The 13,911-nt window shown below is 46.8% G+C and overlaps 1 protein-coding gene across 9 annotated transcripts in view; it reads right to left on the reverse strand.

Moving 5' to 3' along the window:
- ATP13A3 (ATPase 13A3) overlaps positions 1-13,911 on the reverse strand; it is an 85,036-nt gene that overhangs the window by 49,920 nt on the left and 21,205 nt on the right. For all 9 annotated transcript variants that reach the window (XR_003095580.1, XR_003095579.1, XR_003095577.1 and 6 more), the window contains exons 4-7: positions 6,125-6,220; positions 3,758-3,931; positions 1,511-1,681; positions 1,056-1,126 (exon numbers count right to left, since the gene is read on the reverse strand). Coding sequence is in view for 5 of the 9 variants with exons in the window: in XM_025211490.1 (XP_025067275.1) it covers positions 1,056-1,126; positions 1,511-1,681; positions 3,758-3,931; positions 6,125-6,220 (512 nt within the window). In the remaining 4 variants the exon portion in view is untranslated. The remainder of the gene's footprint in view (positions 1-1,055; positions 1,127-1,510; positions 1,682-3,757; positions 3,932-6,124; positions 6,221-13,911) is intronic.

Raw genomic sequence — 13,911 nt, forward strand, 5'->3', positions numbered from 1 at the left:
ATATATATATGTGGAATAAAATGAGTTTTCTTATGCTTTTGCCACTGCTTGTACTCTGGTGCTTTGATCTCTTTAAACCTGTGGTGTTACTAACAGCTTTTCATACTACTTTTTTACATGCGTCTTAGAAAGCAATGTCTGTGAGGTGACGGGAGCAGTAGGCTTTCATTTGTGCAGCCATGTTCCCCAGAAGTAGAATTATTTTGCTTCTCGTTTCTGGAGAGCGTGAATTATGTCCTATGATCCTCTTAGTCTTTGGAAATGTCTGACTAGGTGGCTGTTCAGTGCAGTGAAATGGTGATTAAGACAGGCTAAGCGAGGTTAAGACAGCAGTTAAGCCTTTTATCCATTTGGCTGTTCTACTCAAAGGGAGTAGGGGAGGTGTGGGAGTAAATCAGAATGGACTCGCTCAAAATACATCTGCTGTGAATCAAAATATAAGAACTACGCCATTAAATAGCAGACTGAAAAGAAAATTACTCTTGCCAGTAGCGGGGAACCAGGACATAGTTAATTACTGGGGTAAGCAAAATTAGGCTGCTGAAAACCAGGTGCAAATAAGAAGTCTCAGAGCAATGAGTCCCAGTTTGTCATTCCAGAGAAAGGGGCAGCAGGCTAAACCAGCGATGGAGAGAGACCTTGGAGCCCCTGGAGACGCGATGTAGACAGAGAGAGGACCTGAACCTCCGTATGTCCCACATACAGAACTGTCACCAGCTCCAGGGATGCTCCAGGGCACCTTAAGGGTGGGCACCTGCAGAGGTACACCCCTGCACCGCACTGCTCCAACAGCACACCAAGCCCCCTTATTGAGGGGCTGTATCTATCTGTTAGCCAGATTAACCGAGACCCTCGCTGCCATTCAGAAGAGGTTTAGGCTAGCTCTCCTGATCTTCACTGGCTCTATCCAGACAGAGATACTCCAGTGGGCTAAAATAAAAGATCAGACTAACCTGTCATTTCCCACAGAATATTTTTGGGCACAGTTACAGCTACCAAAAAAAGGACACACATACTTGCTCTATGACATAAGAGAAAAGTAGAAGCATTCTTACTTTACGACGTCAAAGCTTTGGACTGCATCGTTCCAGAAATACTTCACGCTGTGGTGTGAGAAATAGCGAATCTGTAAGTCAAATAAAAGCAGTTGGGGACTATTCGACAATTGTTTTCCGTTTAAATTTTGCACTCCTGCTCAAAATTTCTAAAACTAACTTAAAAAGTGACATACATTCTAATTTTGAAAAGGAGACACAAAGTTGCTACTGCGTGGTGTCTTTATTATCCGTGCAATGTTTTATGCAGTGTGACTGTTTGCTTTCTAATATCCTTACTCTTTCAGCAATCCCAAAATATATTGAAACAAAAGACCTTCTTTTTCTGTAACCCTCACCCAACTGACTTCTCCAGCAGCCTCAGCAGGGCATGTATTGAACTGCACACATGGTTTGTATATTCTTTTCTTACATGCCTCAAAGACTAAGGATTTATACACCCCAGGTCCACTTACAGGCAAGTATTTTTGAGTGCCATTTTTGTTCTCTTCAGCCGGGTTTTCAAATACATGAATGCTGTGGCCATTCGAAACCTTGTCTTGAGGAGGAGTAGGACTTTGCAGTGGACTGGTTCCTAGAGAAAGCACAATGCGAACCTTTGCACAAAACCATATCCTGAATTCATCCTACAAGATTAAGAGAAAAGATGGAGAATATTAACATCTAAGGATATACAGAAGGGAGTTCAGGGATTGATTTCTTTCCTTGAAGCACCAAAATTGAGTTGAAAAAGCACACCAATTAGCGAGGTTTACTGAAGTGGAAGGCACCCTGGGTTTGACACTAATTACCCCAAGGTTATGGTTTTGCCCTCATCAAACTTCAACATCACACCCCGATGTAGGGTCCCTTCCAGCCCCTAAAAACTATGAAAATAGCATCAGAATCCCCGGCTTCCCAACGGGATCTAGAATACTTACTTATTTCTATGGAAATGGCAGGGCTCTAAGTCTGGCTTCTGGTTCTTCAAGGATTAGAAGTATGTAACAGAACGATTCAAATACATTTTTTATTTAAACAGATGTTAATATTGCCACATATTTTTTGCCTCTCCTGTTTATATTGTCTGCATGCAACTTCATATTCATGTTATACAAGCAACGAGACAGCAGATTCTATTTAGAGCCAGCAGCTAACTTCCCCGTGTGCCTTCAGACTAATACAGCTAACTAATAATTGGATTATGCCTGAATTTACATCAGACAAACCTTAACTACAGAAGATGACACAGAGAGCTGTGCAGAGCCTTCTTCAAATGGGAAGAAAACCCATCAAAACTCTGAATTCCAGTTTCTGTTCTGAACCAGAAAGGAAATCCCAAAAAGGTGCTTGGAAAAAAGCCAGACTGCCTAAGTACAGTTCTCCCCACAAAAAAACCAGCAGTTTGCTGTGGAGTCGGGGCAGAGCAGACCCCCAGAATCCAACAATGGAGCAGTACGGCAAGAGGCTGGAGTGTCTCAGCATTAGCCAGGACATTCAGGGTCCCACAGCATGGCAGAAAGTAAGGAAGCCCCAAGACCTCCACCTCCAGGAGCCAGCCTGCACGCCACAGGACTGACAGCCTAAAAGTGCTGAGAGCTCCAGCTCAAGCCAGGGACAAAAGCCCATGGCCACGCTACCGGGCAGTCACAGACCCTGAAGCCCAGATCTGTGGCAGCCCCAGAGCCAAGAACCCAGACTGCTTTCCCCAACAGAAACCTACCTGCCTTCTTCTAAAACCATTTTGGTCTGGCAAATCAGCATTTTCTAACAAATGTTTAGTTGGAAAATTCCTAATCGCCTCCAGTTTGAACCAACCATAAAAGCTGCTGGGATCCTGAGTCAAGCCGGGATACAATAGCAGAGCGTGATGGCTCAGGAAGCGAGGCAGTCTGCTGCACCCACGGCTGCTACAGTTTCAGAAACTGCGTTACACTAAACAAAACCCCGAGGCAAAGAGGTCTGCAGCCTCTGCTCACGCGCCTCCAAAGCTGGGGTCTACTCAGCCCCTGCAACCTTCTCCTCTAAAGGGGACCGCGATGGCCAGAGCACCGCGGAAGCACGGCCTTCCTTCAGGTTTGCACACACCATTTAAGTTGTACAGAAATGGTCTTTAAGTTGAGATGACACCAGCAAGGTGCTGTCTGAACACTCTTCACAAATTTGACTGTACACCTTAAAATATTCTTTTTAAAGCTAAATCCATTTCTTAATATTTCTTTTTTGTAACTATTTTGTTTTTCAAATACAGTCCTGAATGGAAACGTAGAATAACAAGTGCATTACCAGCATGGACTGATAGATTTTTAAAAAATTGTTTAATTAAAACAACCGGAGCTTCAGTGAATGCTATCTAATCTCTATTACTTGCTTAGCTACAGATGAAATAACACAGGACCAAAAGTCTTCACTAACTCAGCAAACTTCCTTTAGATTATTTGCTGGTGTTTCACGTGCAGGAAGCTACGTGGGCCCAGTGCAAGCTGGTTTATTCGTGTTTATCTGACAAACAAACTGAGGAATGTTTCTGGCTTCACTCTGAGACCCTTCAGCTTTTCAGTTTCCTTGCTACTGACAAACCAGCCCTAGACCGTTTACACCCCACGATGCAAATCAAGTCAAGTCGCCAGGAGGACATGTCTGAGCTCCGCTCATTCCTGCCTCTGACCATTTTTCTACTCTGCATTCACAAAAGCAGAGACCAGGTGGGGGCACAGGCTTACAGTTGTTCTCAGCAGCACCACTTCGCAGTCTTTAAGCGTCATCCTTTTGCATGTTGCTTTGACACGCCACGCAGGCATCCAGTAGAGGAGGAGGAGGAGGAAGCCACCAGTACACAACACCCCGACAGCAACTAAAACCAGCTTCCAGCGGCACAGATTGTAACCATAAATCTCCTGCACAGAAACAGAGAAACAAATAATGAGCAATGATATCCTTAACTGCTCTAACTGATGAATTCAGTATTGACTTGCTATAAACCGAGGCAGATAAACGAGCCCCTTTCAAAGGCTTTTCCTCTTTTTTCTCTGCTGGGGGCACAGGGAGGTCCAGAGCAGTTCTCTTACCGCGCTGGGATGCTGCTGTGTTCGGGCAGAGGTATGCATGCACACGCATTCAAACCACTTCCGTTTGGGAAGAGGTCCCTCCCAGGCCTGCCTCCGGGGACATTCCTCAGAGCAGACTCATGCCACAAGCTAGTTTTCAGGTTGTAAGGAACTAAGTTCACACCACCGGTTACAAAGGTGGGAAGGGCACGCCAGCTGGCTCAGCATCTAGAGCATGCAGCTAGCACGGCTTCTCCCATTTGCAGTCCCAGAGACAGACTGATGGAAGCAGCTTTCCAGAGCTGCTCACAGGAACTTTTAGGTGCGGACATGAAGCCAAGCATGGGGCAGAAGGGGCACAAGGAGCACTCCTTCCAGAGACAAAAGCTGGAGTGTAGCAGCTGGGAAAACAGCCTACAAGGAAGCAAGGCAAGCTGGCATGAGACAGACTCCAAATTTTAGTTTCAGCAAAGTGCTGAGTGCCTCTTGGTGAGAGCAGAGGACCAGTCACAGGAAAGGCACAGAAAATTCAGCCAGATGACACAGGCCTTCTTAAGAAAGAAACTTTCAGGCCCCGTCCTGCACTGTCTCACGCTACATCGTCAGACCATGTCTGGGGCTCTGAAACCTCAGCCAAATGGAAACTCCCACGGATGCTACTGAGCCTTGTTCACATTTATGAAAGCATTGCATGCAAACAACTGTTGGCAAAACCTTCCTGAAACTTCATTACACATTGTACTTAGAGCTCATTTAATTAACAGACTAAAAAAAACCAGCTTTGCAACACAGAAAACTTTCCATAAATGTCTCAACTTTGGGTAAAAAATCATTGGCTTTGTTTTGACAAACTGGGGAACATCTCATTCACTCGGCAGGCACTTCATCCCAAGGGAAGGACAAAAATGTTAGGGAAAAAAGAAGCGTTTTCCTCTTCTCACCACAAAGGGCTCCCTCCACTTTAAAAACAAAACCAAGAGGTTCTCCTTTTTGAACAGGAAGTGGAACTTCTTTTGAAACATCCTATGACTCCGTTTTGGTGCTGACGGCTCTAATCGTGTTCCTCTAAACACGCGCTTACTCTCAGTTAGTAGTAAGAGGTCAGATCCTGTCATCCGGACATGAGCATGAGCCTTCCCTGCACCTCTGAACCAGCTCGCCCAGGGTGGCTTCACAGGCAACACAACTCCTGGGACTGGGAGAGGAGCAGGAGCAGACCATTTAGGAGGAAATTAATTCATGTGCATGAACAAGCCTTCCAGACATCCTGCCGTCTTAAAAGGGGCAGGAGATTTAAGTGACCAAGCACTAGATTTTCCCTTTAAAACTCATTTTCCCTAAAGCAGGGGTGTCAAACATGGGGCTACGTAGGCTGCATAATCCAGCCCCTAGTGCTGCCCTGTAGACCCGCGCTCCGCGCCGGACCGGCCCTGTATGCAGGGCCTGGGACGCACGCTGCCGACAGCACTCGCTGGGGCCGGGTCCCGGATGAGCCCTGCCAAGTGCCACGTGCACTGGATCAGGCCTGCAGCAGGGGGTCCCCGGGTCTGAGTCAGGCAAGAGTTGAGCTAACTATCACTAACCCACCCCCCTAACCACTCACCGGGCACAACCCCGCCTGGGTCAGTCTCACACGCACGTGAAGAGCACAGTTATGCCGCACTGCTCTCTCGGGACACCATGCCACAAGGAAGCGTGGCCAGGCTTGGGTTTTTAAGCAACACCCTGCTTCATTGCAATCTTCCCATGAATGTTTCGAATCATGCGGCAGTACAGAACAGCGCCTGCCAGATTCGGACTCTGCAGGAGGTGCCTGGTTGTTTACATCTTCTATTTAACTCGGGCTTTCCAGAAATGAAAACATCCACCCCAGGCTAGTCCTTTACAAATCCAGGAATGGCTCCAAGGCTTGTCAGGCAATTCTGAGATGTGTTTTTAGTTGGGATACGCTCTCCCCGATGTAACGTGCCCCAAACAGAAAGCCCTCCCCCTAGGAAACCACATTTCCTTTACTTCGTGAAGCTAGACCATAAAACCAATTACCATCTCATCTTCTTCGTCTTTATTGACAAACTTCTTTTCTTCCTTCTCCATGTTGAGCGTGACGTGGAACTTCTCAACTTCAGGAATGGAAGACCTCTGAAAAGGGAAGGAGTAAAAACTGCTTAAGTAACGTTTTATTCATTTTGCATCTTCAGCAACATCTTTGGTGCTGCCACATTTACAGACGTGCAACACGACGGCTGACCTGCTTTCAGCGAACCCCAACAGAGTTTCCAACCAAAGCTTAAAGCATTCGCTTTCAAAATGCAGAAGTGTTCACTAGAACGATGTAAGTTTAAAAACATTTTTTCCAGCTCAATTTTACCCTATCAGTCCCTAATTTGTTATTTAACAATTTCAAACATGCATAACCGGAGCTCCATTTTTGGCTCTCAATGCCTCACAAATATTTAGGATGTTACCGTGATAACACCCCTTTGGAGTATGAAAACAGCTTTATTTCAAAGACAGCAACTGAGGAGCAGAGAGATTCATGGCCACGTGGGCAATCTGTGCCAAAATTAGTATCTAAAACCACAGCTTCTAGGTGGAGTGCTTTGCCACCAAGCCACCCTTCAGTCCATTTTGCTTGAAGCTGGCTGCAATACCTAAATGCATGTTTTGCTTAATGATATTCTTGTATCAAACGAAAACACTTACTTAGACATGTACTGCTAGAGATCTTCATACTGCACCATATTTGTTTTTATTGTGCCCTAATAATTTCTGTATCAGACTAGTATACAAGACCCCAAATCAGGAGCAGGGTAATTTTGTATCGTAGAAGGAAAGGCATTCCCTGGCCACACATACTGCATTTTGTCACGTCTAGTGCAGCCCATATGCAGTAGGCACCTTGACTGTGAAGGGGAAAACCTAAAAAAAAAAAAAATCTTCAATCAAGGTGTGTGAGTGGCATCAGCTAGGGAGCCGTGCCTGCTCCCGAGGCTGCCGTGAGCGCTAGCTGGGCTTGCAGTCGGACCCGGCATGCCATATCCAGGGCCGCGTGTCAAGTCTGACCATGCATGCAGGCTCTAGAGCCACATGCCAGGTCGGACCCTGCGTGCCAAGGCCAGGACCACACGCCAGGTCTGACCCTGCGCGCTGCCTCTGGGCCCGAGTGCCGAGAGTCTGGGTCGGACCCGGTAAGTGGCTCCAGAGCCAGCACGCAGTCAGACGCGACGTGCCAGGTCCGAGGCCGCGTGCTGGGTTGCACCCATCACACCAAGTCCAGCCACAACCAACCCTGCGCACCAACCTGATGCAGCACACAGCTGAGGAGGGGACCACACGATGGGTCCAGAAATTTGGTGGTAGGGGCTGAGGGAGGGAGTAGTACTAAGGAGCAGTGTTAACTGCTGTGGCTCCCACCTGCCACCGCTCCAACCCTCCCCTCACCAAATTTCTGGACCTGTGGGGGTCCCTCGTGCTTGCATATAATGTACACCCCAATTTTCCCCAGCTGGCTTCGGGAGGAAGGTGCAGGTCATATGCAAGAGAATACGGCAGGTCTTTCCCAACTGGAGAGAGACAAACAACCGGAAGAGAACAGGAGAAGCCAGAGAAGGGATGAGGACACCTGATGTACAGTCACACGGGTGCCTGCATTAATAATGTCCCATGCTCGATGCCTCTGAACCATTAGAAAGGTTCTGCCTTTTATAATCGGAAATGAACTACCCCGAATGTCAGTGTGCTCAGACAAGGGAGCGGGGCAGCGCTCTGCATGCTGCACAGCAGCATCTGGGGAGCGGGCAGAAGAGCCGGGCCTGAACCGCTGAGCTGCCTGCAGGACGCACACGTAGGCATCCTTTATGCTGATTAAAACGCCCCACACTACAGTGCTCACCAAGCATTTCAGCCCCGCATCAGAAGCTATGCAAATGCTCACAAAAGTAAAGAAATGCCAGAACTTCTTCTACAACCTTCATTTGGCCCCTAGGGCATGTGCATTAGCTACCGTCATTACCTACATGACTGCACTTGATCCTAGCCCACAAAAGGCGAGAAACCTCCCCCAAAGCCATCCTCCTGCTCGCTCTACAGCGTAGACAGTGATCACTTAAAGGAGTGACCACTGCACTGCACTTGGTTAGTTAATTTGCTGAGCATCAGCTAATTAAATATTGTTTCACAAGTGCCCTGAGGGCTGAAGGGCTGCTACCATGCCTGTGTTTCACACAGGAAACAGAGGCAGGGAGTGTTTCAGGATAAAGTAAAATTAGTTTTGCATGCCCCAGTGAAGATACCTAGGACCCGATTTGTTCCAATGCTAGCCAGGATGCAGCACCTCCTATCACCAAAAGCACAGCTCCCACTGACCCCAGCTGCGACACTTCTGCAAATCAGACCCCTGGTTCTCAAGTCCGGCGCTCAGGGAACGTCATTAGTGAACAGCGTGATCTACATCACTGGATGAACAAACAGCAACGCTGTAGCAGAGGCAAGAAGGGACCTGCTTCTCCAACCTGCCTATTCACTATGCACCCTCCAAGCACCGAAACAAGAGCCGGGACCTAGAGCCAGTCTCCTCACCGCGCTACCCTGGCTTAGCTCGATTCCTCCCCAGAACAGGTTTGCCCTGTGCGCAGAACGAGGCAGGGGCACTCTGGAAAAAAACTCGTATGAAATGAAAGACTGCAGCACGAGGCACATGCAAGGGCATCTGCACGAATGACTGAAGCTTTCCATAAAATCAGCACCGTTTACAGTCAGCTGAATGGATGAGTCAATGCTTTTCCATGCTCATTTAGACCAAGTAAATAACCTCTGTCTACTAAATTAGTCTGTCAGAACTCCAACAGAAGCAAATCTCCATCTGCAGATTCGTTTAAAGAATCAGCACAAGAGCAGGCACCGCATGCACTGCACAAACATGCCTCTCTAGAACCGCTCCACAGGTTTTCCTAATGATAATATAGTATTCTTAAAAGTCCATTCAGACAACTTACTATGTTCCTGTATCCAGGGACTCTTAAGTGAAATGCCTAAACAGGTAAGAATACAAATTGAGATTCCCACTGCATTGCTAAACTGAAATGTGTATACCACGTGACCATCCCATGTTAAGAACTGCAGAAGCACATTCCTACTGATATAGTCAGACTTGTAAAAATAAAAGTTACACATCATTGCTTCACTGAACGTACAATCAGTAAACCGCATGTTTAGTTTATATTGTCACAAGCACGTTCTGCAAAACACAGATTAATTAAAGAGCTTTCTTGAAACAGAGGGTGGAAAAAGCCTCTGGAAACCTTGTTAGCAAAGACTGTCCTAAATTCATGAACAGGTGCTAACAAAATTCAAGAGGCTGACTTTTGGATTAACACAGTCTATTCTAGCCAACGCAGATTAATTGTAAAGAGCCTTCTTTTAAATAAGGAACAAAAAAAGCCTTGGAAAACTTGTAAGCAGAGCCTGTCCCGAATTCATGAATGACTGCAAACAAAATTCACAAGACTGACCTTTGGATTAAGCAAATAACTCCAAAGCAAGTTTATGCAAACATCACAAATTGGTTTATGTCTCTTTCTTCAGGCTATATATACACACGTCTATATAGTTTATCTAACTGAATTAATGTGATTCATATACTAGTAATCTAGTATAATGTAATACTATGCACTTAATACATCTATTTACATCTACACACACACAATAATAAAATAAATAAATGAAAAAAGGTGCAAACGCCTTGTATATTGTGACCTGTAGCAGGTTTACACCGATCTTCAGAAATTGGTGTAAATCAGAATCTTTATTCTGATTGATTCAGAGTCTTTATTTATACAGGAAGTAATTCAAAACCGAATGCCATCCCGTGCGACAGACACGCTGTGCTGAGAGTAACCCTGCCTGAAGGCAGAGTTCAGCTCCTAACGAGCCCACCGAGCCCCAGCAACGGATAGTCGACTACCTGGACATAAACTGCCAACCGTGATAACGTCTGTTTGTACGGCAGGAACGCAAGCTAGGAATCACTACACGAGGCACTGGGCATAAACAATCTAAGGGCACTGTCCTACATGGTAGCATCCCAAGGCACAGCAATGAAGGGATGCTGCTGTACGGCTTTCAGCGTGGAAAGGAAAATCGTGGTAAAGACAATGCCGTACCTTTAAAACATAATACAACTGTAACAAGCTATTTCCTCATAAAAAATTTACCTTCTCTTCTAATGTAAATGCACAGTACCGTAATATGTAGCCAACCAAACCCACAAAGGCCATGCGTTGCAATGCAAATACATGCATATATTCCGCAGTGTCAGAAAGCTGTTGCAGCTGGCAAAGTGTACTTTCCACTGCAACCCTTGGCACAGCAGTTTCAAATGGGACACATGAGTAAGAACTGTACAAGTGAATAAGGGTTTGCACTGAAAAATACCCCCAAGACTTGGAACAGCTCTAAAACCACGTAATTTATACAAATCAGAGCGCAGCACCTACGCACTTGATCTCTGCCTCCCCCACGACTGCACACAGTGACCAGAATTCCTGCGGGGTTTCCAAGCTTTTCCACGTGCTCCTTAACAACAAGAGCTAGGCAAGCTGAAGACTTAAACAATCCCCAACTTTGAAGGATCCTGAGGCATAAACAAGTTTGGCTTTATGCAAGAAGACAAGAATGCATGAAAAACAAACCCAGGAGTTGGTTTGCAAAAGGGTGCCCTTGTCCTACATCACGTCTTATGCAACCAATCTGACACTTCCTACGTACAAAAGTTATCCTATGTCTGGCCCATAGACGAACAAGCCTTATTTCAGAGCTAGACAAAGATAGCACAGAAAAGCCACTAAAGACCATTAAATAATATTTGATTGGTCTAATAAAAGATAAGACATCTACCCAAACCCCCTCGCCTGCCTAAAGACCGTTAACAGACAACTCTGACACCACCTACTACAAAGAACTACAAGAAGATCCTACTCCCCTTTTCACCAAGAAACTCAACAAGACCATCAAATCATTTCCATCAGGACTACAAGAAAAACTACAGACCTTGGCCCCCCCACTACCTAACCCGGGGACTTTTTACCTGCTCCCTAAAATCCACAAACAAGGTAACCCTGGCAGACCTATCACATCCAACCATCGGACCCTAACTGAGGAAATCTCAGGTTTTGTTGAATCAATCCTAAAACCACTTGTCACCCGCAGAGCAAGTTTTGTCCAAGACACTACAGACCTCGTATGGAAACTTAAAAACATAGACCACCTTCCCAGCAACACCCTCCTAGCCACCATGGACGTTACCAGCCTATATACCGACATCCCACACCAAGACGGCATCCAAGCCTGCCTTACATAGCTACAGAAACAAGATTACAACTCAGAGTACAGACCCAAAGATATCACTGAGCTTAGACTCTTCATCCTCACACACAACAATTTCATTTTTAATAACCAACACTTCCTCCAGACGATGGGAACAGCTATGGGCACCAAAATGGCCCCACAGTATGCCAACCTTTTTATGAGCCACTTGGAAGAAAACTTCCTCAAGAACGGCACCATCAAACCCTTGCTGTACTTAAGATACATCGATGACATCTTCATCATTTGGACTGAAAACCTGCAATCTCTGATTGAGTTCCATCAGATATTCAACAGTCACCATCCCTCCATCCAACCAGCTCTTCAATACTCCAGCACCAGCATCTCCTTTTTCGACACGGTGATCAGTATCCAGAATGATCAAATACAGACCATGTTATACAAGAAACCCACAGACCAACATACATATCTGCACAGAACCAGCAATCACCCGAAACACACCAAAACAGCTGCGATCTACAGCCAAGCCCTCAGATCCCACCGCATTTGAACTGAGGAGAGCACCCGGGGTTGCCACCTCACCAATCTTAAAAGGGCGTCGTGATCAGTATCCAGAATGATCAAATACAGACCATGTTATACAAGAAACCCACAGACCAACATACATATCTGCACAGAACCAGCAATCACCCGAAACACACCAAAACAGCTGCGATCTACAGCCAAGCCCTCAGATCCCACCGCATTTGAACTGAGGAGAGCACCCGGGGTTGCCACCTCACCAATCTTAAAAGGGCGTCCACCCAACAAGGACCCTCCTCCAGAGAGAGAGAGCGCACGTTGGAAAGAGCCACCCGGGTACCACGTGAAGTACAAAAGAACCCCCTCCCACGAATCGCACACCGCTGGTGATGACAGATCACCCCTCCCTCGAACCTGTACGGGAAATCCTCAACCAACTGCAACCCATAGTAGAAAGAGACCCTGTTCTTAAAGAGATCTTCCCGGAGCCACCCATCCTAGCCTTCAGACAAGCACCGAACCTCGCTAACCTCTTCACCAGAAGCAAACTTCCCCAGGCCCAGAACACACCCAATGGATCCAGACCGTGCCAGGACAAGAAATGCAACACCTGCCAACACACCCCACAATCACAACACCCCACAACACAGCCATCAATCAGCATTCCCAGATCTTACACCTGCACCTCCAGAAGTGTGATATATCTCCTCCAATGCACCAAACGCCCCGATGGAAAATACGTAGCAGAGACCAAACAACAACTGAGCACCAGAACGAACGCGCACCGGAAATCTGTCAAAGACGGGAATACCCAAGTACCGGTGGGGGCACATTTCTCCCAAGAAAATCACTCTCTCTCCAATCTCTCAGTCCTGATCCTCAAAGGAAACTTACCAAACAGTTCCCAGAGATGAGCCCATGAACTCCACTTCATCAACCTCCTGGACACTAAAAATCATGGACTAAATACAGACATTGGATTTATGACACACACATTTATAACCTGCCTGACATCTGACTTCCCAGGTACCTCTCCACTGTTCATCTCCCTTCTCTCCCCCACCTACCGACTCCTCCATCTACATCTTCACTGACCGCCTGTCTTGCGTGCAGCCCAGCCCAGCCTCGGGCTGTTTTACTTTTCAGTCCATCCAGGAAGAGCACACACCAACTGCAGGGACTTTCTCAACCTGATGAAGGGTTTTTGAACCCGAACGCTTGCTTAAAAATTGTTTTCCAACTATTTAAGTTGGTCTAATAAAAGATATCAGATTCACCCAAAGAACCTTGTCTGCCTAAAGACCATTAAAGAACATGCGCAGCGTGCAATAGGAAGAAATCAGCCTAGCTTCGTTTAGGGGTAATAATGCATATCCAACATGCATTAGCTATATGCTTCACATTAGCACTGTTCTTCTTCCTCCCCCCACTGCCATCTCTTGCCTTGCTTCCCCTCTCTCTAGGTGGGCTCCAGAGGCAGCAGCGCCTGGTATGTGAAGGCCCTCCAAAAACGGGAAGCGAGAGGTGGCTGTGCGGCAGAGCAGAGCAAGGCACCAGGGAGAACGGACGCTGCAGCTGTCAGCCCGCAGCAGCACCTGACGCGGTCCTGCGAGGGAGGAAGTGCGCGCTGGCCTCCTCGCTGCCGGCAGCCAGGCCCGCTGACAGCATGGAGAAGCGCGCCTGTCCGTGCAAGGAGGGGCATGAAGGCAGAGAAGCAGGACAACCTGGAAGAGCGAGAAAGAGATTCAAGAGGCAGAATCTCAACACAAAGGAGGGAGAAAAGCGATGAGAGAAGCACGGGTGATAGCAACGGAAAAGGCAAAGGGGAAAACCCTTCTGCTTTAAACCGGCAAGTTTCGGTTGCATGTTTTACCTATTGTAAAGGTTCCCTGGTGAATACAAAAGGGCACAAGTATTTTAGATGAAAACAGAGTTAAGTCCTTGTGCTCCTGGCAGCTGCCCAACCGAGCCCTCAGCTACAAGGT

The sequence above is a fragment of the Alligator sinensis genome, unplaced genomic scaffold, assembly GCF_000455745.1.
Source record: "Alligator sinensis unplaced genomic scaffold, ASM45574v1 scaffold632_1, whole genome shotgun sequence".
Classification (NCBI taxonomy): Eukaryota; Metazoa; Chordata; order Crocodylia; family Alligatoridae; genus Alligator; species Alligator sinensis.